Here is a 27522-nt window from a genome sequence, read left to right on the forward strand (position 1 = left end):
TCCCACCATCACATCCACTAGTCAGAAAAACAGAACTATAAAATAAATAAACCTGGGGCGGGGAGAATCTGTTGCCCACACCGGCATCCACACAGCTGTTGTGTTACAACAGCATTGTGCTAAGATTGTGTAAGAAGCTGTGTTCACAGTGGTAGTGCTGATGGCTCCAGCTCAAGCAGAAACTTGATGGAATGAAAGTCAGAAGTTGCTCAGATGTGTTTAAGTTTTATGTGTTTGAAATTTTAAATTTTTATGTTGTTTTTTTTTAGTTCACTTTTGGGGGACTATTTTAAAGCCTTTATTATTGAAAATCCTGAAGGAAAAATATTACTGGGAGTTACAAATTTGCTATATCTACAAACTATAAGTCATAATCCCTAAATGATTATATATATCCAGTTTATCTTGTAAAAGCTCACATCGTTGTATGAAAGTTGCTGTATGTGTTATGTATGTATTTATTCCCGAAATTTTACCCTGCAGATCAAGAAATTCTTCGTAAATTAGAGAAGGAGAAAATCCTTGTGTTTACACCATCCCGGCGAGTCCAGGGGAGGCGAGTGGTATGCTATGATGACCGGTTCATCGTGAAGCTGGCTTTCGAGTCAGATGGTATAATTGTGTCCAATGATAACTACAGGGATTTGGCTAATGAAAAACCAGAATGGAAGAAGTTCATAGATGAGCGATTATTAATGTATTCATTTGTCAATGACAAGTAAGTAACACCATTTACTTACAAGTAATACTGTTTTCCTGAAAATATAACTATCACTGGCAGCTGCTATAGATGCCCCCTCTTTTTGTCACAGACCAGACCTGAGACAGGTTTCTTCCAACAACTGATTTCTCCACTAATCCTCAGTGGGAGTCAGAAAAACTGCAGGCGTGCTCAGCAGGCCCTGTGTGAGTGACAGGCCCCTGCCCCTCCCTACAGGTCTCCCATAGAGCAAGTCTCTAAGGCTCTGTCTGGGTAACCTGTAATGACTGACAGGAGGAGAAGTTCTGTCTTCAGAGAATGCAGATTTTGAACATATCAAACCCCCAGCACACTACCTTTAAAAATCTACTTATAGACCGTTGATAGTTTACTTAAATATATTTTATATATATGATTTTTTAAAATGTTATACCAATGTAAGACTAGTTATGATTAAGTTGATAAATGGACAAATAACATGCACAAGCATGTTTCCTAAGAAGCATATTTATAAATACGTGGAAAAAGTTCACCTGTTGATAATCAAAATGAAGACTAAATCTACAAAGTATATATATCTTTTTCATCCATTTAATTGATAAAAATATTTTTACACATGCCTTTGCTGTTAAAGATGTAATAAAACTAATATACAGTTTGGCAAGGTTTAGCAGAAGCCTTGAAAATACATATACCCTCTCAATCCAATAATCTCATTTTTTGGAATATATAATGGGGAAAAAAAAGACCAAATATGTTTGTTTCTGTATTACTTATAATTGCAAGAATCTAAAGGCAAGTAAAGGTACAATAGAGAAATCAATTCAATTGCAATACATCTCTTAGTGGAATATTATTCAGCTGTTCAGAATTATGATTATGAAAAGCTATTAAGAAACATGGAAAAACGTTTAAAAGATAAAGCATAAAATCTGTGTTCTTAAAATTGTGTATGCGTACAGAAAAATGACTAAAATGCAACACATAAGTTGAAAATAATTGTATTAAGATTGTAGGATTGAGTGACTATCTTCTATTTTTAAACTTTTAACATTCCCATATTGTTTTTATATTAATATTAAACACTACATTTGCTAAGTGTTATTACTCAGCCACGTTGACGTTCCCTTAAGAGGTCATACATTATTCACTTTTTATGGGTAAATACTTAGTTTATTTCAAGTTCAGTGATGTAACTAGTAGCAGAACTCTTCAATCATAACTGCTTTTCATTATGCATGCCATGAATTCTTGCTTTCATTGAACAGTCCATCCAAAATAATAAGTGTATTTCCTTAAGACATTTTCTATCTCAGCTGAGAAGGACCTTAGTAGAGTGGGAAGAGAATGGACTGTGGAGTTAGACTTAATTGAATCTTGACTACGCCATGTGAACTTAGATAAAAATAACTGAATTCATCTAAGCCTAAATTAGAAGAGTGTATTCATCTGAAAATGGAGCTGATACTTCAGGGATCATCTAGGATGAAAAGAGATGTGTGCACACTGTCTGACACATACCAGGTGTTGTTAGTTTCTGCCTTCTCTTCACTTTCTTCTGCCACCTCTCCCTTCTTTCTCAGCTGCCTTCTCACTCCCCACCTGCTTCGTAGCACTTCACAAGATCGATGTTTATAGAACTCTCCTAAAATGTCACTGTGATCGTTTTCTGAAGTCCTTACAAAATCCCAAGACTGAGAGGAAGGAAGAAATAATTGGAACATGCTAGGCTCAAAACTTAATTAGAGTTAAATGAGTTCAGCTTGAAACATTTTGTTTTCATTAAGAAAAAAAGAACTTCGTGCACTGATATTTTTATCCTATAAATGTTGAAATTGTAAAAAAAAAAATACCTTAGAGTAATAAATATTTACACTGTCTTTAGAATTAAATTATCAGCCTCCTACTTAGGTACAATTTTGTGTTTTTTCCACGACAGGTTCATGCCCCCTGATGACCCTCTTGGCAGACATGGCCCAAGCCTGGATAATTTTCTGAGGAAGAAACCTATTGTTCCCGAACACAAAAAGCAGCCTTGTCCATATGGTAACTTTCTTTATGAGTATTTAATATATGCCTTTAGAACACAATATGTTGTCAAATTTTTGTTAATAAAAAGAAACATTTTAAATTTTGGATGGCATAGTATGTAGTTCTTTTGATTGTAATTAAATTTAAGAAAACATCTTAGACATGAAAAAATAATTATTTTTACCTAACTGGGTTCAATGCAAATGCATCTCCCTGAATTAACACACAGTTCCAAAAACTCAGGTAGTTCATTCTACATGAAGTTATATTTCATTCACGTAGATAAAAATTTGGAGTTCTGTTTTGAAACATTTGAAACAAAACATTCTGTTTTGAAAAAAAAGCAACTTATTACTGTAATGTGATAAGTATGTAGATTAGCATGGTTTTATCACATTACAGCAATGCAGTTTTTTTTTCAAAACAGAATGTCCGACCTGATTATAAAGTCCTACTGGAAGAGAAGAGGCAGGTAGGAAATGAGGGCATAGGCTGTTAGCCAAAAACTCTGAAGGTGATTATTAATCATTGGGCCATCTTCCTTTTTGCTGTTAATAGTACTGAAGTGGAAAGACTGAAAGGTGGTATTTCTTAAAAGTAAGGAACAGAGTCACACTCAGTATATCTCCGATTTCTGCCTTTATTTCTTTCACAAAATAATAGTGCCAAACTGAGTTTTCAGGATCTGCTGGTGTGTGCTCCTTTGCCTAATTAATTTCACTCTTCATAGGAAAGAAGTGTACCTATGGACACAAGTGCAAATATTATCACCCTGAAAGGGGCAGTCAGCCTCAGCGGTCAGTGGCTGATGAACTTCGTGCCATGTCTAGAAATACAGCCGCCAAAACTGCAAACGAAGGAGGACTGGTGAAAAGCAACAGTGTTCCCTGCAGCACTAAGGCTGATAGCACTTCCGACGTCAAACGAGGTGCTCCAAAGAGGCAGTCGGATCCAAGCATAAGGACTCAAGTCTACCAAGACCTAGAGGAGAAGCTTCCCACCAAAAACAAGTTGGAAACCAGGTCTGTACCTTCCTTAGTTAGTATACCGGCCACTTCTACTGCAAAACCCCAAAGCACTACATCTTTAAGCAATGGCCTTCCATCTGGAGTTCATTTCCCACCTCAGGATCAAAGACCACAGGGGGGACAGTATCCTCCAATGATGATGGCAACCAAAAATCATGGCACGCCAATGCCTTATGAACAGTATCCCAAATGTGACTCACCTGTTGACATTGGATATTATTCCATGTTGAATGCATATTCGAATCTGAGTATCTCAGGCCCACGAAGTCCTGAAAGGCGTTTCTCCTTAGACACAGATTACAGGATAAGTTCTGTAGCCTCTGACTGCAGCAGTGAAGGGAGCATGAGCTGTGGGAGCAGTGACTCATATGTGGGGTACAATGACCGGTCCTATGTCAGTTCCCCTGACCCACAACTGGAAGAGAATTTGAAGTGTCAACACATGCACCCTCACAGCCGCCTTAATTCCCAACCCTTCCTGCAGAATTTCCATGACCCCTTAACCAGAGTGCAAAGTTACAGTCATGAAGAACCAAAGTACCATCACAAGCCTCCTCTTCCACATCTGGCTATGCACCTGCAGCACCCAGCTGTGGGAGCCCGGGCCAGTTGTCCTGGCGATTACCCCTCTCCCCCAAGTTCAGCACACTCGAAGGCACCACACCTCGGGCGGTCCTTAGTGGCCACAAGAATAGACAGCATTTCTGACTCTCGGCTGTATGACAGTTCTCCTTCAAGACAAAGAAAGCCTTACTCCCGCCAGGAAGGGCTGGGCAGTTGGGACAGGCAGAGTTACGGGATTGATGCGTATGGCTATCGGCAGACGTACTCCCTGCCGGATAACTCCACACAGCCGTGCTATGAGCAGTTCACCTTCCAGAGCCTGCCTGAGCAGCAGGAGCCCACGTGGCGAATACCGTACTGCGGGCTGCCCCAAGACCCGCCCAGGTATCCAGACAGCCGAGAAAAGATTTACATCAACTTGTGCAACATCTTCCCACCTGACCTTGTGAGAATTGTCATGAAAAGGAACCCTCACATGACGGATGCCCAGCAGCTAGCTGCAGCCATTTTAGTGGAGAAATCACAGCTGGGTTATTGAAAGATGATGCATCTTTGTGGTGTTTAGTAGTTTTTTGTTCAGCTCAAATGCTGAGGGAGGTTTGCTACAATAGCACATGTGATCTCCTTCTCAGCAAGGAGGTTATATAGTATCCATTTATGTGAAATACTGTATCATGGAATCTGTATGTATAGCCCCACATAGTGGAAGTATCACAGGATTGCTTTACATTCAAACTTTTTTTTAACATTTCCTTTTTAAAGCTGTATCCTTGGCTGGAAATTTTTCCAGTTTGATTTATTAGATGTATCTGTGATCTTTGATATTAATCTTTGGTGCATCAGGGGTTTATATGCCGCACTTTTTATCCTTATTTCATGTTTTATTAACTTGGTGTTTCTCTATCAATTTCAAGCAATTACAGTACCTTCAGAATGTTGAACATTTGACTAGACCTAGCAGACTATTTTTTCAAGCCAAGCTTAATTGGAATCTTTTACAGCTTTTTAAGTTATTTTTATTTGGGGAAAGTGGGCTTCTTTGTGCTATAATCATTATTTATAGAAACAAAGATATACTACAGCACTGACTTTATATTTTAAACAAAATGTAAGTTACCAGTTTATGTTGAAATGGGTAACAGTATAAGAATGATTTACAATATGGCACTTTTCATTGTTTTATTTTTGTTTGGATTTTTTGTCTGTTGAGTAATTAGTTAATTTAATATGGTTGATTTAAAGGAAAGCAGATGCAATCAATGGAAAAAATTGTTTCCATTTTTTTTTCTTTTATGAATAAGGCAAAAGCCGTAACTGTTACAGTTTAGAGCTTGTTATCCAGCCATGATGTGCTTCTAGATAGTAGAGATGGAATTGAATTCCTAGATTTCCATTGACCTGCATTTTTAATGTGTTTGTCTTTTTGTTTGGGGGCACAACAATACTGGATAAAATAACCCTTTCACAGTACTTGCCTGTTTTTAATGAATCTAATTATTCTCAATGCAACTTTTATATTTAATATACTCTTTAGCTTTCCTGCTATTTATCAAGGCTGGCCTGAGGTGGTTTTGTGTGTTGAGGATATGCAACATTTATTGATACTGCACTATGGAAATGGTGATGGAGGAATTGTAAATGGTAACTTAAAATTTTTGTAAGATACTGTATATTTTCCATTTTCCTGAAGGTAGAGATTTGGGGGGGCCTGTTATATTATTAAGGCCAGATTCTTGCCACAAATAGTGTAGTTTTAGATACAGACTAAAGTCTGTTTTAGTATTAGTAAGGGATATTTCTGGTTTCAAAGTCATGGGTTTTGCTAGATGCGAATTCATTTTTGTCAGTTAGAAGGTAGATATTGCAATCAGTGGCAGACAGTTGTGTGATCGACATGGCTTCCCTGTTGCCTCCAGTTTTTGAATTTTACATAGTGTAACAGACTTATTCTGATCTGTTTCTGTAGTCTGCCTAGATGCCCTGGTTATTCTGATTATTCCGTATGCTACAGTTTGAAGTAAAGCCCTGAAAAACCAGAAAGTACCTTTTACTGTTGATACAAATTGTATCTTTTTAACTATAAGAACTATTTTGATTTGTAGATCTAGTTAAAACACAAATGTGTAACTATGATTAGACTTTTGGGCAACATTTTATCCCTTATTTAAATGCTAATTTTTAAAGTGAAATTGACGTCTAGAATAGGGTAGAAAATTAAAGTAATAATTTAGGTAAATAAAAGTGTCTGTCCTAGTTTTATATATTAAAATATATTAAATAAATTTATTGGCATTTTCTTTCTCCTAAAACTTATGTAGTGTGAACTTGAAATAAAGGTAAAATGCTGCCTGAAAATAATGTCCAAGCACCTTTGACTAGGATAACATTTTCACTACTTGTGTGACACTGTGTGTTGCATGAAGTAGGATTTGGGTATACAGTAAATGCTTCTAAAAAGCATTGTGCATATTGACATATCCAATAATCTGAACCGTGTTCAGCAAACTTAATTCAGGAAAGTGGTGTTCTACACAATTATTGCTGTTTTTGAGGTGAGTGTGGCACTCACGTGTACCCAGAAATAATACGGATGATGCCATACAAACCATTCTGAGTGGTGTCTGGCTGGGAGCGACCCTACTCACTTGTGAAATCATTCTCCTTGATTTTGTTGGTCACTATTTGTAGAACAGGCTTAAACGTAGACGCTAAACCAGTGCCAAAAATGGGTTTACAAATATGGTGTACCTTTTATTTTAGTCGTAGTCTAAGCCTTGGTTTTAGTATGAAATCATTTTTAAATTGTACATGTAGGTTTTGCTTCTGTTTTCTTAATTTTAGCATTTTAATTATTTGAAGATCCTGCCAAATTTTACTAAATTTATTTAAATGAGATCTTAGGTGAAATGTATATCACACCTTTAATTTGACCTTCTAATGTTTTTAGCTAACTATTTGTCATTGCGTCATGGATTTTAGACTATAGGAAATAGTGTAGCTTGTCACCACCTGTCCTGAGTGAATAGCTCTGAACTACCCACACTGAAATCCTTCAGTATAATTAATTGTGAGTTAAGATATAGCCATTTTCTAATCTCAAAGAGGACAGTTTGTTCCCCCTGCTCCTTTTTTTTTTTGAAACACCAATGTTGCTTTCAGAGCTTAAGAATCAGATATTTGGCAGACTTTAGATACAGCAAATTCTTAATTATCTAAAGCAATTAGTAAAAGGATCCATTATTAAATTAAATTCCATAGCTGATTCTAAACCTTGATTTTAGCCAAAACTTTCACCTTAACCATATCCTTGACCAGACTTGCTAATAACTAGAGAGAGGTGTGTTAGTAAGTAATGAACCTGCCAGGAGAAAGGATTCACATTGGAATATTTTGACCCTGAATAATTGAGAGCTGACTGTACTTTACACAGTAATTAGCCATTCCGTTGTCTCTGTGTCTTAGTACAGAGGGAATAGTACCCACCTGGCCAAATACTGGCCCTTAGTATTTCCTCCTTTCTTGCATGTGACAGATAAGTTTTCAGTCTCCTTTTTATGATCTCTATATCCTGATAGAGTTTGTCATTGACCTAAACATTTGAAAGAAATGCACACCAGTATGAAATAGTTGATACTGGTAGAAACTCAAACTCTGTTTTTATGAAAATTCACTTATGAGAATATGTAATATAACTAAAAAGAGCATTTTTATATATACCTACATGCAGACATACTTGTTATGAATTATTAACAATGGGAAGGTGTTAGACTTTTGATGGCTAACTTTTCCTTAATTGAATTGTTTCCTTGAGTTGTAGATGACCAAGTCTGGAGTCTGGATGACCAATGATAAGATTTAGAACCACTTTAATGGAAAGCAACTCTTCACTGGTTCTATTCCTGGTATTTTTAAAGAATTATTTTGATAATTTTAATAGAATGTATAATTTTAAAGCACACACAAAAAAACCTTAAGGTAGTATTGATTATACAGATAATTATTTAACATGTCTTTTATGGATGTATCTATATGTATATAGACAGTAATATATTTATAAAACAAATATACTTTGATTATGTTGTAGCTATTAGTTTTTGAAAGGTGGGAAGGTAGCTCTGGGTATGTGTGTCTGTGTGTTTTGAAAACCCTTGAGCTATTTTTTCCTGATAGAATGGCATTTACCCTAAGGTATATTTGGTTTTCGTTATTCTGTTTTGGCAGCCAGCTTCCTTATTCAAGATGAAATAAGATGTGTTTTCTGGCCTTTCTGTTAGTGTGTGGCTCATGCAACTCCTAGAGACTTCCCGAGTCGCCCAAACAGGTTATGGCCAGAGAGAATGCTTGTGTTCCAAATATATTAAACATGGGAACTCAGCTAGGATGTTGAGTTTCCTAGTTATACACCAACAAATAAAATGAAGTATAAAATACATGAACTATATACATACATTAGAATAAGAGAAATCAGAATGTTAGTAAAAGTAGAGAAACATATGCACTACTTTAGATTGGCCTGGAAAAAAACCCTCTAGGGCAAGGGTTGGCAAACTTTCTGTACAGTATCAGATAGTAAACAATTCAGGCTTTGAGAATCATGTGATCTCTATAAACTTTTCACCTCTGCCCTTACAGCATGAAAGCAGCCACAGATGATATGTAAATGAATGGGTGTGGCTGTATGCCAATAAAACTTTATTTATAGAAACAGGCAGCCAGCCAAATTTGACCAGTGGGCCACAGTTTGCTAATCCCTGCTCTAGAGGAAGAAAAACGGGCATATTAAGCATTAAATCCTGATATATGTTAATAAGTAATTGTATTTCAGTTGCTGTTGAAAGAAAATCTTTTATTGATAGCCTTCAAAAGAAATTTGTGAGATAGCCATATTAAAACATCTTAATTCACTTACTTTTTAACCTGCTTACGCCCATTATTTATTAGAGGGATTTCTTATGTTTAACCACAAAAACATTCTGTAAAAAGATGTTTTAATAAGTATTGAAATTTTTTTCATAAACTTTGTATTTCTATTGATAAACAGGAATCCCTTACCTACCTTTTATTTCTTAAGGGCCTCATGGACCAAAAATTCTGTTATATTTTGAAAATTAGCATACAATTAGCCAGAAAATATTTTAAAGACTACATTTATCAGTTACATTTTTCTGGTTTTTGACTTCTGAAAAATGACAGATATGCTCTTTAAAAATGGTTTTAAATAAGATAAATATATTGTAACTTCACATACTATAGCTTTATTCTGTAAGGTTAAAACTGTGACTAGTGTAATTATAGCTATAATGTGAGTGTGTTTGCTTTATGGTGACTCTATAAGAAACAAAGTGTATCCCCTGCTTTCTCTGTCTAAACCTTTAGTGTAGATTTTTTTTAGCTACCTTAGGGCTGTCCTTGGTGAAAGATACTCTTAACATGATCATGTGTGGTTTTAAATTCACTGGAAGTACACACTGCTTAGCATGTTCACTCACAGTACTTTACAAGTTGTTAGTTACATCAGTAACATCATTTCCATTAGTTTTGAACATTACCATCCACTTATGTAGTTATACTTTTAAAATTGGAATACAACTCTAGCTTTTAACAGTAACTGGTTACTTAATTTTTTTCATGAATGCCATCTGTTAATCTGCTTGTTTACTTCTGTTACAATAATACTGTTGTGTGTCAGAAGTGGCTTTTTCCCTAAGGTCTTTAGTCTTTCAGATTTAAAAACAATGTAAAGTTTTGACCATTTGGCAATAAAAAGAAATGTCTGCATATTTTAATTTACTTTGATAAATTTATAACGTTTCACATTTTAAACCATGTATCAAATTTGCCAATTTTCTGTCCAGATATTTCAGATGAATAACAAATGGTTGTCCATTAAAGCGTTTGACCCCTTTCTTAAAGCAGCTTATGTCCAAAGGGAAAAAGACATTGAAGAGCAGTGGTTTGCTTTTATAAAGACTGTTTTAGATTTCCTTAGATTTTTTTTTTAATTATAAATTTCCTAGCTAATACAACATACCCATAAACATGCAAACTTCTGCAGAGACACAGCATAGCGAGTGAACCAGGTTACTTATTTTGTTTTTTCCTTTTAGGTTTTCTTCCTCCCAAACCATAGTTTTATGATAATAGAATTTCCAATTTGATCCTTCAAACTTTTCTTATTGGAAAATAGTCAAAGAATATGTTTGGAAAAACCATCTGATATAAACTGATGTGATTCTATTTATCCTATGTCTGTTCTGTGTGTTTCTGTAATGGAATTTTTATAACTCCAAAAAGCAGTATTTTAAAAGACCTAATGGAAATCGTATCAAAACAACTATGTGATTCTGTCACTGAGAAAAAAATAATTAAAAAATTCATTTTTCTTCTGGTGGTTTGTTTTTGTTTCATGAAGAAATGGACCTCATGCAGCAGCACAGACGCTGAATAAATAAGAGCATCCTTGTCTAGTCCCATGGCACGCCTGCAGTCGGCTTAAGAGCATGTGAGTCTTCTACAGGATAAGCGCTGAGTATCAGTGTGTTAGAGCCATAATAAGTCATAGGAAACTGGGAATTAATGACAAAGACAACTAGTCATGCCTTCTTTTTCTCATAATTCCCCATAAATGATTAACTTAAGCTGTTTCTAGCTTTGCCTTGAGGTTTTTATGTCACTTCCTGCGACCTGATGAGGTCTTTATTATATAGAGCTTTCTAGTTTTCTACATCTGTCCTTGCATGAATCAAGCTTAGTATTTTACTAATGCCTCCCCTAAGTAGGTCCACTTCCCTTCTTTTATGACCGCCTAGGAATTCGAAATACTCCATTTCAGATATGGTCACAATTACGAAATGGTCTAATTAATGGTCTTCATGATTTAACATACTCATGCTCTATGTTAGTATATAAGAAACAATTTTATTTCAGGTAGCAAAATTTTTTCCCCCTTCATTGCTTTTCAGACTTTTGCTTTTCTTGGTTTTTTTTTTTTTCCTAAAATTGCTACTTGCCATTATCAGGTATTCTTTTGTCCATTTAACTTAAATTATTGGGGGTGCCAAAAAAATGTATACAAGTGGACACTTTGGTCAGTGTTGCTCAAGCAGTAGTTCGCCATAATCAGAAGTGTCTGGACGCTGATGATAACCACTTTGAGCACCTCTTGTAATTGCGGAAGTCAAACATGACTTGTATTCATCTTTTTTCTGAGTATTACAATTTTAACACAGCTTTCCTTTCTTAAAATGTGTATACATTTTTTTTTGGCACCCTCTGAATTTACCCTGGGATCTTATGGCTTGAGGTAATTTATTTCAGCTCCATTAGCAGATTTGATTATTGATGTTCAGCTGTAGTTGGCAGAGAACTCCGCATATCCAAAATAAGTATCAGGTGGGAGACGCTGGGCTGAGGATCTAGGAGAATATTAGATTAGGCTACAGTGTTCGCTAGAGCTGGTAGTTTATCCCCCATCTTCCACTCCCACCCCGACCTAGTGCCTTTGTCTAAAGAAAAAGGATTCATACATATTAATGAATCAAGTAATGTTTGGGAAGGGAAGACTTGTAAAAAGCAACTATAATGATTTTATTCAAAACTAACTATGGTTGGGCTTCTCATTAAACATAGATACTTATTAACATTTGTGCCTCAGCCTCAGATGCTGTTTTAGAGTTAATGATGTTTATTTGGTATTTTTAAAGGCTTTTAAAAGGATTTTTAAAAACCTTTCACATTTTAAAGGTTTTCCTTTACGATTTTAAAGTAAGCTCCTAAAAAATGTATTCCTCTCTACATTCAGTCATCAGCCTCTGGAGGCTGAATCCTACTGCACCACCCTACAGGGAGAGATGGGCAAGTTACTAAACAGAAGTGATAATTGCCTCATCTCCTAGAGTCACTAAGACTGAATAAGTTAAACCCTTTGAACGGGCAGATGCATAGTGTGTGTTCAATAAGTGACAGCCATTGTTATGTAAATTGAGGTTTTTAAATACATACATTTTCAGACATTCTCATTAGAGCCTTACTATCTATACAGGTATGTTGTGGAAGAATTTCAATTCTAGCCGTCAGTGTGATGTGATATAGTCAATGGTGAGGTCTATTTCAGGAGTGACATTTTAACCTTTGAAGAGTTCTTGAACTGAGGGCTAACTGAACAGCTTCTACACAACAAATGAGAAACCACAGAAATGGGTAGACGAGATAGAGACATAACATAGTGGGAACCCCACCGCCAGTGCACCCACCTGCAGTAGGGAGGTATCAATACTAAGGGCCCACACACAAACTCGCCTGTCCTGGGGCTCAGTGAAAATAAGTGGTTTAAAGGGCACCCAGACTACACAGGAAAGAAACCCATTTACTAACCCTAGAGTATCTGCCAAATGGGAGAGAAACTGCGGGAATTCTCCCTGGTGTTGGAGGCACCAGAGGGCACCATTTGTGGTCCTCCCCCTCCCCCTTGATCGCAGGGGCAGCAGCACGAACTAGGTGCTCTGGCCAGCAGCCCAGGCCATCCCGGTATGCCCCAGACCCGCACCAGTTCCAAGGCTTGCCCCCAGGACGCCTCTGCCCGCACCCTTTCCAGCCTCAGCTCGGCCCTGGCTCAGCTTACCCCTGGGTCTCCCTCTGACCTGCTCCACTTCCAGCTCCGAGCTGGCCAGCCAAGCGGCCCCAATGCTGCTTGCCCCGGGACTCCCCACGGCTCACACCCACACTAGCCACAGCTCTCACCTCTGTGCAGCTTGTCCCTTGGACTTCCCGCAGACCACTCCCACTTCAGGTGCAGCACTGGGCTTCAGCAGAGCTGATCTCCAGGACTCCCCATGGCCTGAGCTTGCCCCAATTACAACTCCAACTGGCCTACCAAGAAGACCCCAGTGTAACTTGCCCCTGAAACTCCACGGCTTGCACATGCTCCAGCTAAAACTCTGGGCCCCCAGGACTTCCCACAGCCTGTGCCAACTCCAGCTACTACCCCAGGCCTGAGCTCAGCTTACTCCCAGGACTCCCCTTGGCCCAAGCGTAATCCAACTACAGCCCCAGTCATCCTGCCAAGGCAGCGCCAGTGAGTCTTGTCCCCCAGGTCTCCCTGTGTCCCACACCCGCTCCAGCACTAGCTGGCCTGCCAAATATACCCAGCATATACAGTGTACAAAGGGGAAGCTACTACACAAATCCACTCCAAGACGGGAAAGGTTGTTGTTTTGCCTAATTCATAGAAACAGAGATAGCACAAATGAAGAGACAAATATGTTTCAAGCAAATCAGAACAAAACTCAGACAAGCAATCTACCAAAGAGTTCAAAACAATGGTTATAAAGATGCTCAATGAACTTGAGAAGAATAAATAAATTCAGTGAGAACTTCAACAAAGACAGCAAATACAAAAAAAAATTAAAAAGAACCAGTCAGAACTGAAGAATAGAATAATTGAAATGAAAAATACACTAGAGGGAATCAACAGCAGATTAGATGATGCAGAAGAATAAGTCAGCAAGCTGGAAGAAAAGGTAATGTAAATCATTCAATTGGTACAACACAAAGAAAAAAGAAAGTAAGGATAGTTTAAGGGACCTCTGGGACAATATCAAACATTCCAGCATTCAGATCATAGGGGTCCCAGAAGGAGAAGAAAGGGACAGAAAACATATTTGAAAACATAATGTCTGAAAACTTCCCTAACTTGGTGAAAGAGATAGCCAAGTCCAGGAAGCACAGGGAGTCACCAGAAATATGAACCCAAAGAGGCCAACACCAAGACACATCATAATTAAAATGCCAAAAGTTAAACAGAATCTTAAAAGAAGCAAGAGAAAAGCAGTTTGTTAGATACAAGGCATTCCTCCATAAACTATAAGCTGATTTTCTGCAGAAACTTGGCAGGTCAAGGGAATGGCACAATATAGTCAAACTGATGAAAGGAGAAAACCTATCACCAAGAATACCCAGCAAGATTCAATTCAGAATTCAGAATTGAAGGAGAAAGTTTCCCTGACAAGCAAAAGCTAAAGGAGTTCATCACCACTAAACTGGCATTATAAGAAATGTTAAAGGGCTTTCTTTAACTTGAAAAGGTTAAAACTAAAACTAAAATATGGGAAATTAAAAATCTCACTGATAAAGGCAAACATTTAGTAAATGTAGTAGATCAACCAATTATCAAGTTAGTAAGGTTAAAAGACAAAAGTAGTAAGCATGTGTAACTACAGTGATGAATTAAGGGATACAAACATACACAAAAAAATATAGGGGCCAGCCGAGTGGCGCGTTGGTTAAGAGCTGGCTTGGGATGCCAGAGGGCCCTGGTTCAGATCCCACATGAGAGCCAGTGACACTGCCCTCTACAGCTAAGATGCTGAACAACAGCTCAACCTGGAGCTGGGTTGCCATTAACGCCGGCGACGGCGTAGGCTGCAGCCTGTGCTGCAGTGGGTTGCCATGGGCTACTGTGTGTAGCCAGCAGCCAGCATGAGCGGCCAGCAGCCACTGTGAGCGGCCGTCCAGAAGCCAGCGACTGATCTGCCTCGCCCAGGAAGAGCGCAATGATGGTGCCAACTTGGGTCAGTGAAACAACGTCCTCCACAACTAGACTGAAGAACAAAAAGACAACAACTTGTCTGTTCCCCTTCCCCCAATTCCCTACCTCTGTTCCCATCCCCCAATTCCCCAATAAAAAATCTTAAAAAAAAAATATATATATATATATATATATATATATAAAATATGTCAAAAATAAGGGGGTGAGGAAAAAATGTAATGCTTTGAAAATGGGATCAAACTTAAGCGACCATCAACTTAAAACAGACGACTATAAACATAGCTTGTTATATATGAATCTCAGAGTACCCACAAACCAAAAACCTATAATAAATGCACAAAAAAATAAAGGGAACCTAAGCAAATCACTGAAGAAAGTCAACAATGTACAAGAAAAAAACAGAAAACAGAAAAACAAAGGGACAGAAGAACTACAAAAACAACCAGAAAACTATAAAATGGCAATAACTACATAACTATCCATAATTACTGTAAATGTAAATGGACTAAATGTTGCAATCGAAAGAGAGGGTGGCTGAATGGATTAAAAAAAATTATTTGTGCTAATGCTGCCTATAGGAGACTCACTTCAGATCTAAAAACACAGGGCCGGCCGAGTGGCGTGTTGGTTAAGAGCTGGCTTGGGACGCCAGAGGACCCCGGTTTGGATCCCACATGGGCCAGTGACGCTGCCCTCTACAGCTAAGATGCTGAACAACAGCTCGACCTGGAGCTGGGCTGCTGTGGGTCGCCGGTGACAGCATAGGCTGCAGTGGGCTGCCATAAGCTACCATGAGCAGCTGGCAGCTGGCAAGAGCTGCCATGAACCGCTGTGAATGGCTTTCCAATGGCCGGCGACCAATCTGCCTCAGCTGGGAAGAGTGCAATGATCACAATATCAACATGGGCCAGTGAAACGACGTCCTCCACAACTAGACTGAAGAAAAAAAGGACAGCAACTTGTGTGTTCTCCTTCCCTGATTCCCCAACTCTGTTCCCTCCCCCAATTCCCCAATAAAATCTTTAAAAACAAACAAACAAAAAAAAACACACTGAAAGTGAAGAGCTGAGAAAAGATATTTTTCATGCAAATGGAAAAGAAAATTTGGGTAGCAATACTTATATCAGGCAAAATGAAATTTAAAACAAAGACTGTAACAAGACAAAGAAGGACATTACATAACGATAAAGGGATCAATCCAACAAAAGGATATAACACTTGTAAACATCTATACACCCAACATAGTGGCACCTAAATACATAAAGCAAATATTAACAGACATGAAAGGAGAGATGGATAGTAATACAATAAAGTAGGGATCTTTAACACCCCACTTATATCAATGGATAGATCATTCAGATAAAATTTCAGCAAGGAAACAGTAGCCTTCACACATTATATCAGTTGACTTAATAGATATTTATAGAACACTCCCCCCAAAAGCAACAGAATACAGGTTCTGTGAAAGTGCACATGGAACATTTTCCAGGATAGACCACATGTTAGGCCTCAAAACAAGCCTCAGTAAATTTAAGAAGACTGAAATAATGTCAAATATCTTCTCTGCTCATAATGATATAAAACTAGATATCAATTATAAGGAGAAAAATGGAAAAAACAAACACGTGGAGGCTAAACAACATGCTACTAAGCAATCAATGGGTTAACAAAGAAATCAAGGAGAAAATTTTCTAAAAATCTTGAGACAAATGAGGATGGAAACAGTGGTCCAGAATCATTTAGACACAGCAAAAACAGTTCTAAGAGGGAAATTCATAGTGATACAGGCCTACCTCAAGAAACAAGAAAAGTCTCAAACAATTAACCATACATCTAAATGAATTAGTAAAAGAAGAAGAAAGAGGGGGAGAGGGAGGGGAGGAGAACAAACAAAGCCCAAAGCAAGAAGAAGGAAGGAAATCATAAAGGTCAGAGCAGAAATAAATGAAATAGAGACTAAAAAACCAATAGAAAAGATCAACAAAAACTGAGGTGGTTCTTTGAAAAGAAAAACAAAATAGATAAAACTATAGCCAGACTCATCAAGAAAAAAAGAGATGGCCCAAATACAATAAGAAATGAAAAAGAAGTAATATCTGACACCACAGAAGTACAAAGGATTATAAGAGAATACTATGAACAATTATACGCCAACAAATTGGACAACCTAGAAGAAATGAATAAATTCCTAGAAACATACTCTTCCAAGAATCATGAAGAAACAGAAAACCTGAACAGACCAATTACTAGAAACAAAACTGAATCAGTATTCAAACAACTCCTAGTAAACGAGTCTAAGACCAGATGGCTTCACAGGTGAAGCCTACCGAACATTCAAAGAATTAATAGCTACCCTTCTAAACTATTCAAAAAAACTGAAGATGAGGGAAAGCTTCCAAATTCATTCTACAAAGTCAGGATTACCCTGATACCAAAACCAGAGACAGACACTACAAAAAAAGAAAATTACAAGCCAACATCCCTGGTAATCATACATGCAAAAAAGCTCAACAAAATATTAGTAAACTGAATTCAACAATACATTAAAAAGATAATACACTGTGATCAAGTAGGGTTTATCCCAGGGATACAGGGATGATTCGATATCTGCAAATCAATCAACATGATACACATCACACAAGAAATGAAGGATAAAAATAATATGATCATCTCAATAGGTGCAGAAAAACCACTTGAAATAAAATCAACATCCATTTATGATAAAAATAATCAACATCCATTTATGATTAAAAAAAAAACCCGAAGTGGATAAAGAAGGACTCAACACAATAAAGGCTGTATAGGACAAACCCACAGCTAGCATCATACGCAAAGGTGAAAAGCTGAAAGCTTTTTCTCTAAGATCAGGAACAGGACAGGGATGCCCACTCTCACCACCCTTATTCAACATAGTTTTGGAAGTCCTAGCCAGAGCCAAATCAGACAAGAAAAAGAAAAGGTATCTAAATTGGAAAAGAAGAAGTAAAACTATCGCTATTGCAGATGACAAGCTACATATAGAAAACAGTAAAATTGTTACCATTACAGAAGACAAGATACTATATATAGAAAACCCTAAAGAATCCACTAAAATACTTTCAAACTAATGAATGAATTCAGTAAAGTTTCAAGTTAAAAAATTAACATTCAGAAATCTGTCATATTTCTATACACTAATAAATTATCATAAAGAAAAATTAAGAAAATCCCATTTACAATTAAATCAAAAGGAATAAAATACCTAGGAATAAAGTTAACTTAAAAGGCAAAAGACCTGTACTCTGAAAACTGTAAGATATTAAAGAAGTAAATTGAAGAATACACAAATAAATGGAAGGATATACCATACTCACAGAATTGAAGAATATCATTAAAATGTCCATAAATACCCAAAGTAATCTAGGGATTCAATGCAATCTCTATCAAAATACCAATGGTATTTTTCACAGAACTAGAACAAATAATCCTAAAATTTATATGGAATCACAAAAAAACACAAAGAGTCAAAGCAATCTTGAGAAAGAAGAACAAAGTTGGAGGTATCACACTCCCCTGATTTCAAACTATGCTACAAAGCTATAGTAATCAAAACAGCATGGTACTGGCACAAAAACAGACACGTAGATCAATGGAACAAAATAGGGAGCCTAGATATAAACCCACATATATAAACAATCTATGACAAAGGAGGCAAGAATGTACAATGGGGGAAAGACAGTCTCTTTAATAAATGATGGTGTGAAAACTGGACAGAAACATTAAAAAAAGTGAAATGCCCACTTTATTATACCATATGCAAAAATAAACAAAATGAATTAAACACTTAAATGTAATACCTGAAACCATAAAACTTCTAGAAGAAAACATAGTTAACTCTTTGACATTGGTCTTGGCAATAGTTTTTGGATATGTCCTCATGCAAAAGCAACACAAGCAAAAAGGCAACATAAGCAAAAATAAACAAGTGGGACTACAACAAACTAAAAAGCTTTTGCACAGTGAAAGAAACCCATCAACAAGACAAAAAGGCAACCTACTGAATGGGAGTCAATATTAGCCAAACATATATCCAATAAGAGGTCAATATCTTAAACATATACAGAACTCAACACACACAAAAACAAAAAAAAACAGAAAAAAAAACCCACAAACCAATCTGATTGAAACATGGGTAGAAGACCTGAATAGACATTTCTCCAAAGAGAACATACAGATGGCCAACAGACATATGAAAAGATACTCAGTATCACTAATCATCAGAGAAATTCAAATAAAAACCACAATGAGATATCACGTCACACCTAGCAGAATGGCTATCATCAATAAATCAACAAACAACAAGTGCTGGTGAGGCTGTGGAGAAAAGGGAATCATCATGAACTATTGGTGGAACTGCAGATTGGTACAGCCACAAGGGAAAACAGTATGGAGTTGCCTTAAAAAATTAAAAACAGAACTACCATATGACCCAGCAATCCCACTTCTGGGTATTTATGCGGAGAAAACAAAACAAAAATTCAAAAAGATATATGCACCCCTATGTTCATTGCAGCCTTTTTTTTACAATAGCTAAGATATGGACACATCCTAGATGTCCACTGATTGATGATTGGATAAAGAAAGTGTGATACATATATACAATGGAATATTACTCATAAAAAAGAATGAAATCTTGCCATTTGCAGCAACATGGATGGACCTAGAGGGTATTATGCTAAGTGAAATAAGTTGGACAGGAAAGACAAACGTAATTTCACTTTATATGGGGAATCTAAAAACAAAACAAATGAACAAACAAAACCAACACAGAAACAAACTCATCGAGACAGAGAACTGATGGTTGCCAGAGGGGAAGGGGAGGGAGGATGGGCAGAAAAGGGGAAGGGGATTAAGAAGTGCAAATTTCCAGTTATAAAATAGGTCATGGGGATGTAAAGTACAGCACAGGAAGTATATAGTCAATAATGTTATAATTATGTACGGTGACAGATGGGTACTAGACTTATTGCACTGATCACTTTATAAGGTATATAGAATTGCTGAATCACTGGTGTACACCTGAAACACATAATATCGTACCTCAACTATAATTAAAAATAATTTTTTTTTAAAAGATCTTCCTGGTGATTCATTTCCTTGCTACTCCCATTGTCAGGCGAAGCCCTTCCTGGCTTAAAAGTTTTCTACATATCATAATAGGGAAATAAATGGAATAACAAAAACAATGATAATAAAACTGAAGATAAGCCTTCTAGAAGGTCACAGTTCAGTTCATGGACTGCATTACTGACCCCCTCTGAGCTCTACTTTCATTCCTGAAGATGATGCTCAGCAGACCTGTCTGCACCACTTCCCCTGACCTGAGTGATAAGGGAATATCGTCCCGCACGACAGGAACCTGAAGGGCCAATCTGGACAGAGCAGTAGGTGCTCAGGGACCTCAGGTGACAAGGGACATTTCTGGGGAGATGTCGGATGAAATTGGGTGATTGGTTTTCTCTTTCAGCATTTCCTCCTAGTTTATTTTTGTAGACAATATTTTCATAGCACTTTTTTTTAATTAAAAAGGTTTTTATTTAACTTTATTGGGGAACAGTGTGTTTTTCCCAGGGCCCATCAGCTCCAAGTCAAGTTATTGTCCTTCAGTCTTAGTTGTGGAGGGCACAGCTCAGCTTCAAGTCCAGTCACCGTATTCAATCTGGTTGCAGGGGGTGCAGCCCACCATCCCATGAGGAAGTGAAACTGGCAACCTTGTTGTTAAGAGCACAAGCTCTAACCAATTGAGCTATCCGACCACCCACTGGTAGCTCAGCTGCAGCTCAGCTCAAGTTGTTGTCTTCAATCTAGTTGCAGAGGGCACAACTCACTGGCCCATGTGGGAATCAAACCGGCAACCCTGTTGCTCAGAGCTCGCACTCAAACCAAGTGAGCCACCCGGCCGCCCCTTCCTCCTAGTTTATAACTGCTGCTTTCAAAGTTGGAGAGACAGGGCTGATGGGAAGACCACTCATATTTGAGGGTCCAGTAGTGTGTAGATAAGTTAAATTAAAATCCTATGAAATGGGGCCGGCCGAGTGGCTCAGTTGGTTAAGAGCTCACTCAAGAGTTTGAGCTCTGAGCAACAGCGGTTCGAGTCCAGCCCGAGCTGAGCAGCCGCTGAGCTGCCAACAGGTGGCAGGATGGCTCAGCTAAAAAAAAAAAAAATCCTATGAAATGGGCATTGTCCCTATTGTGGAAGTGAGAAAATGCTAAAACTCAAAGGCAAATCCCACTCCACATGCTTCCAAAATTCAGTTTTTCCTTTTCACTACGCTGCAAGTACTGAGAATGGGCCCATGGTCATCCTGGTGTGGGTTATTCTATAAAAATTTAGGTCTGAGGAATGAACGCCAGTGATGCTGTAACCGTGTGTACTTGGGGGCAGGGAAATACTAGGAAAAAATGTGAATTAGAACTTCGTTTCTTGGCTTCAGCAGACCCACACGCCTTCACCCTGCTTTCGTTTATAGTCATAACAAAGATGTCACTTGTCTCAGAGGGAAGATTACCCAGTGATGGACCTGTCCTGAGGCTGGGATGACAGCCCTGGCCCAGGACCCAGCCAGGTGACCAGGGCTCAGGGCGCGAGGCCTCAGGAAAACCACTGCACCAGTCAGTCGGTTGTGTGCCGAAAGGAGACTGACTGTTTTAGAGTCTGGACTCCTGTCTGTACTCTAGTCCTAGAGAGTACAGGCAGCACCGTCATTTCTCATGTTTCCAGCCATGCACTGACTCTTGACAATGCCCACTGAAAACATACCTCTTAGATGAAGCAGCTGCCATTTGCATTTTCCATGCTTTCTATTTGCACAAATGCAGCATGAGATTAGAAATAGAAAGGTTCGGTTAGATGGTCGAACAGATTCCCTTCCCAGTTCCCCCGGAGAGCTCCCTGAGAGACAGGATACGGAAAGAACAGGAAGTACAATGTTTAAATGCACTGCCCATTGGCCAAGTCTCTGGCTGTGCTGGTGAGCTCAGAGCGCCCCCTGCTCATGGGGTCACCCTTCAGCCCCTCAGGGGCCCCTTGCAAGGGCCAGGCAGCTCTTTTCTCACCCCTCTACTTTCCAAAGATGTAATTATCATTCGACCAATTGTTTCAAAGATGCACGTTAAAAAAAATAAGAGAGATGGCAAATACAATTTTGTAACTACATGAAAAGCTCAGGAGAAGGTTTAGGGGTTTGCTATGCATGTTTCCAAATTATCAAGACTAGAACAAAGCACACTGTGCTGCTGTGAATGCAGCACACGTTGAACACTGCGAATTCTAAAGCAAGCAGGGAGCAAAATGCCTGTTCTGGTTCAAGCTCACGTTCATGGACCATGTGGGGCTCAGCAAGTGGGGAGCAGTGGGAGGGGGGCATGGGTGGGGCTGGAGGAGCCGTTCCACCAGTCCCAGATGCTTCTACACCTCAGAGCAGAGCCTCCATCAGGCAGTAGCACCCCGGCTCACACCCCCTTTCTTCCTGAGTTACCACATTGTAACTCCCGCACTCCCTCTGTGATGTGCCCATTTTATATCCTTCACAGCCCTTCTCACCATCTGACACACCATGTAGTTTGCTTATTGCTCACCTCCGTCAGCTGGAAATGTAAACTCCATGAAGGCAGGGATTTGACTTATTTAGCTGCTCAGCACATATACATACGACGAACGAATAGGCAAAGCTCCTTTGTTGCCGCATTCCAGGCACCACCTTGGAATATGTCTAGACGTGCCTGAGTGAGCACAGCTTAGGTGGTAGGGCCCCAGCCTACTACTCAACCTGTGGCTCAGGAATGTCGGTTCCAGCTCCCCTCTAAGGAGCTCCTTGAGGTTGGCCCCTTCCCAGTGTCTCCCGCTGCCCGTCTGGGTGGTGGAGCCTCGGGGCCTGGCTGGGAATGGGGCGATGGCCTGTGGGCCCTAGTATTATCTCGTGTGGATTTGAAGGGTATTCCCAGAGAGGGTAATGGGCTGTGAAGTCCATAGCTGAGCTGCTATCTCCCAACAGAGCAAGGAAAGGGGGGCATCCAAGGCCCAGTTACTACATCCACCAGGGAGAGATTTACTAGGCAGAGCCATTTTTAATCAGCTCCACCGTTCCCAGCAGCAGCCTGGAGAAAAGAGCAGTTTTTCCTCCATGGCACTGTTAGTCACCTCAGTGGCAGGCCCAGGACACACCCACGAGTCAACTCTTGATGATGTGGGTCTGAGCACTCTGTCACTGGCCATCCATATACCCTAGAGCCCTCCTTGTCCTCTCAAAATTTGCTTGACCTCCCTGGCTGGCCTCAGGACAAGGCCCGAGCAGACAGAAAGTCGACACACAGCAGATGGCTCACTGTATGAGTAGCTTTCTGGGAGGAAAAAGCTGCAACTTCCAATGTTACCATGAATTGTCAGCCTTGAACTCCCTTGAATCATCAGAGAGTGAGGACTAATGAGCACGGCCCAGACCTTGCCCTGGACTAGGGAGATGTGGAAGCTCAAGCGGGTAGGGGTCCCTTCCAACCACTCCTTCTGAGAGCAGTGCCCAGGTCCTAAATAGTTTTTACTATTTACTATAAACAGTGAATGGTCCTAAATAGTTTTTGAATGAGTGAATGACAGAGTGGTATTCTCTAGGGTAACCCTATTTCTTTAAACTTGTACCAAGTCTCTGCATTTCTACCTTTAGGGCTCCTTCTGGCATAAATCCCTCAGGGCTAAGTGAACAGGCTGCCCCAGGATAACAGGACACCTGACTAGCACTGCTGCGCCAAATTAAGATAAAAGGAACTGCAAATGGGTTCTGAGCACCAATAGACTTTGTCTATTTGAGGAGAAAAAATATATGTTACTGAAATCAATTCATTATTTTACCAGCAGAAATTAAAGTCCAGAGAGGTTAAACAACTTGCCGAAAGTCACACAGCAGAAAATGATAGAGTTGGCATTAGAATGAGTCTCATTTTCAAACCACAGAGGTGGGGAAGAGTGATAATGACTCACTTGCTCTAACTTGGGTTACCTTCACCTTGTTTCATCCACCGAACCAGAAAAAAACCAATGCCAAAAACAAATTGGAGGTTCAGGGTGCAAGAGGTCTATGTGCATACACTCCCAGGGCCTCCGGTGCCCCTGAAGCAGCCTGAGGTGCTGACCCGCGTGCAGTGAGGGGGCGCCAGGAGACAAGCTCTGCCCCGCCCCGGGGCTTACTGCATGCTGTATTTCTGAGGCTGGGGAGGATGCTGGGTAGTATATCGCTCAGGTCCCCTTCTTTCTCAAAGGGCAAAGGGGGACGTACTCTGACCTTAAGGCAGAGTCGGCACAGCAGACAGTGGTGCTCACCAAGTATCCCCCTACCTCTCCCAGGCCGCATGTGACTACTGATAAGTGAACTCTGAGCAGAAGAAACCAGTGTAGCTCCTGGGCCGGGGTGGTGGAAAGCCCCCGCGGGGTTCTGCAGTCTCTGTGCCCCTGCCATGGTGCCTGAGAGACCACATGTTTCACACAGTGCTGGGAAAACCCGGTCCCCAGAACTGTGAGGAGCAGAACATCCCTAGTACACACGAGCAGGGGATGAGCCTGAGGTGTGGGCATCGTCAGGGGCCATGCTAGAGCCTGGCCTGCTCTGACGAATGAAACTCTGACAGGTGGGAAGCTTGAAGGAAGGCCTGGAGGTGGGAGGGAGGTCCAGCTGTTGACAGTTAAGGGGGACCTGGCTCTAGGGAATAGCCGCACTGTGGAGGGCAGTGGAAAGGCCAGTGCAGCAGGCGGGCGCAGCCCCAAAACAGAGGCCTGAGAGGCAGGCCAGCGTGAAGTGGGAAACACGGCAGATTGGCAGAGAGTGATTAAGAACTCAAGAATTTGTTGAGTAAAAGAAAACAGACACTGGAGAGTACATGCTGAATGACTGCATTTATATAACATACCTAACGTAAAACGTAACTCCCATTAGAATTCAAGATCGTACTTACCCTGGGAGGCAGGATCAGTAACTAAAGAAAGCACAGAGAGACTCTTGGGGGATAAATGTTCTCTTTCTGTTCTGGTGCTGATTCCACTGGTGCTTTCAGTCTGTGGATTCTTCACGTTGTCCACTGATCTGCAAATGTTTGTGTTTTATATTTCAGTGAAAAGCTTTTAAAATGTACTAGCTTCATTATTGTAAAGCCCCCGTTAAATGTTTATTTGTGCACAGTGTTCTACAGGATTTTACCAAAAGAGAACTAACTGCACACCTCTCTTGGATTCTGTGTTTAAATTGGCATTTCAGGGCTGATTTATGGCTGGCACTGATTCCGTTGCATTCTACTTAGAACAGAAATGAGTCTAATCCATAACCATTTGTTTCTCCCCAAGGCCGTGGGCTAGGAGAGGATATCGATTCGTAAGAGTTACTTACTCATAACTGGCCAAAGAATGTCTGCCGGCCCCAGTTTCTGAAGGACGCCCAGATGACTCAGACAGCCTTGAGAACATTCAGTGCCCGAGTCTGAGGGACCCATAAACAGAACTTACCAGCCAAGCACTCCCTGGGTCTCTCAGTGTGGCCCCCAGTGCAGCAGTGAAGCCCACAGCCTCACCTGGGAACTTGTTAGAGATGCAAATTCTTGGGCCCCACCCTGCCCTGTGAATCAAACATCCTTGTTTCAACAAGCCTTCCAGGTGATTCTGATGCACATTAAAGTGAGAACCACTGTGGTAAATCAACTGGGAATGAAAGCAAAAGAATGCGCCGGGTAAGGTCCGAGGTCACCTTGATCACTGATGAAGCCAGTATTGGAGAATGCAGCTTATACCTGTGGCAACTGGCTTCCTCGTGTTGAACCCCAAATTAGGCGGACTTACCGTTCCGTCTGGGAACCCAGGCCTGCCTCTGTAAAACTAGGCCATGGTGGAGCAAGCCGTAATCTGCTCCTGTAGACAGCCAGGTCCCAAGAGGAAAAGAGCAGGAAGGACCCGTACATAGCTCCTCTCCAAACTCACCAGTCAAGCAATGCATCCCACCTGCCTGCCTGGCTAAGGATGAGGGCGGGTGAGGAGGGCAGGAGTGTCGGCTAAAGAGTGCTGTGTCTCCGCGGGAGGGGGGAACATTCCTCACCAACGTGTTCCGTAAGTGTGGGTGTGGATTCTTAGTGACTGGAAGTGATCAGCTTTTCTCCCTTTCGTGTGGCTGCACCCGTCAGCTTTGCCTGCTTGACCCCGACTCAAGTCCAAGTTGACCCAGGCTAGGGGGCGCTCTTCCTGGCCCCGCCCGGGGGGGGGGTGAGGTGGGCGGCTCAGGAAGTGAAGTGGCTTCTTACTCTGAGGCTTCAACGTCGCAGACGCCTGTCTCAGCAAGGGTACTCTGCAGCTTTCTGCCCTCTGCCGAACAGTCCCCAAGAAGAAATCCAGCCGATAGGATGTGAAAAGGGAGAGCTGAGGATATTGTTTTCCTCAGAAGGGTTTCGCCAGGTGGTGCTTTGACTTGTCGTTATCTTAATGCAGTTCTCAGTATCTGAAAAGAGGTGATCTTCCTCTCTTTTGCCTCTCAATTGCCCATGGGTGCCAGCCCATGACCTTGCTTTTCAGCATTAAAAGTGTGCTACTCCCTTCTCTTTCCCAAAGGAGGGGACTCAGAAAACAGAAAGGATCTTAGGAATCACTTAGTCCAAACGCCTCATTCCCCAGATAGATCAGAGACCCAGCGAGTTGAAATGTGTAGTCCGGGGTCTAACTGCTGGCAGAGCCCCCACCCACGTCCAGGTTTAACGCCCACAGGCTGGAAATCCTCAGTCCTCCACAGCTCCAGAATCTGTTGTTTATATAGCATTACCTCTGATTGGGCTTATCTTGTATCACACTATAATCCGAAGCAACGGATAATTTGTCACTTATCTTTTTAAATAATTTCTCCCTGTATCACCTGTCCTGGCCAGACAAATCCATGTGGAGAACAGGTGTGTCAAGTGGTATTACAGGAACTTGCCGTGGAAGGCTCAGCCCACACGCCTTCTTTACCTTTTGACCCTGAGCCTCAGGTTCCCTGGTGGATCTATTAAAAGGTGAACGTAAGAACAGACCTGGCATGATTGTTCAGATAGATAGTTATCTGATCAGTGGTTCAAAGGGCTCAACCTGATGACTTCCTCAAGCGCTTCCAGTCTACCGTGTTTTAATCCATAAAAGGTAGTCTTTCCAGTGCTGCCTGGGAACCCTGCCCAAGGACACCCAACTTCCCACTCCACGCACTCCCAGGTCTTATGACCCAATGGTTTTCCACCAAATTCTGCTTATAAAGGAGAGGCCTGAGAGATGGCAATTTGATTAAAAAAAACACAACAAAGTATGTGTTTTTTTGTTTGTTTGTTTGTTTGTTTTTTTAGCCGAGCCATCCTTCTACCTGTTGGCAGCGCAGCGGCTGCTCAGCTCAGGCCGGACTCAAACCGCTATTGCTCAGAGCTCAAACTCTTGAGTGAGCTCTTAACCAACTGAGCCACTCAGCCGGCCCTGTGGTTATTTTTTAGTGATTAAAAAAAAAATGTCTGATAACCAAATATTTCAAATAAATTATGAAACCACTTTGGGAACAAATATTCCTTGATATTAGACAAAATAGCATGATTTCTGCCAAACAAAAGGTTATTTGCTTATGTGTCTGCTTTAG

The 27522-nt window shown here is 40.3% G+C and overlaps 1 protein-coding gene across 3 annotated transcripts in view; it reads left to right on the plus strand.

Moving 5' to 3' along the window:
* ZC3H12C (zinc finger CCCH-type containing 12C) overlaps positions 1–10717 on the plus strand; it is a 64793-nt gene extending 54076 nt beyond the window's left edge. For all 3 annotated transcript variants that reach the window (XM_019653662.1, XM_019653661.1, XM_019653660.1), the window contains exons 4-6: positions 484–718; positions 2640–2746; positions 3462–10717. In XM_019653662.1, the coding sequence (XP_019509207.1) occupies positions 484–718; positions 2640–2746; positions 3462–4861 (1742 nt within the window). In that variant the 3' untranslated portion in view covers positions 4862–10717. The remainder of the gene's footprint in view (positions 1–483; positions 719–2639; positions 2747–3461) is intronic.
* The last annotated feature ends 16805 nt before the right edge of the window (positions 10718–27522 follow it).

The sequence above is a fragment of the Hipposideros armiger genome, unplaced genomic scaffold (assembly GCF_001890085.2).
Source record: "Hipposideros armiger isolate ML-2016 unplaced genomic scaffold, ASM189008v1 scaffold_204, whole genome shotgun sequence".
Taxonomy (NCBI): domain Eukaryota; kingdom Metazoa; phylum Chordata; class Mammalia; order Chiroptera; family Hipposideridae; genus Hipposideros; species Hipposideros armiger.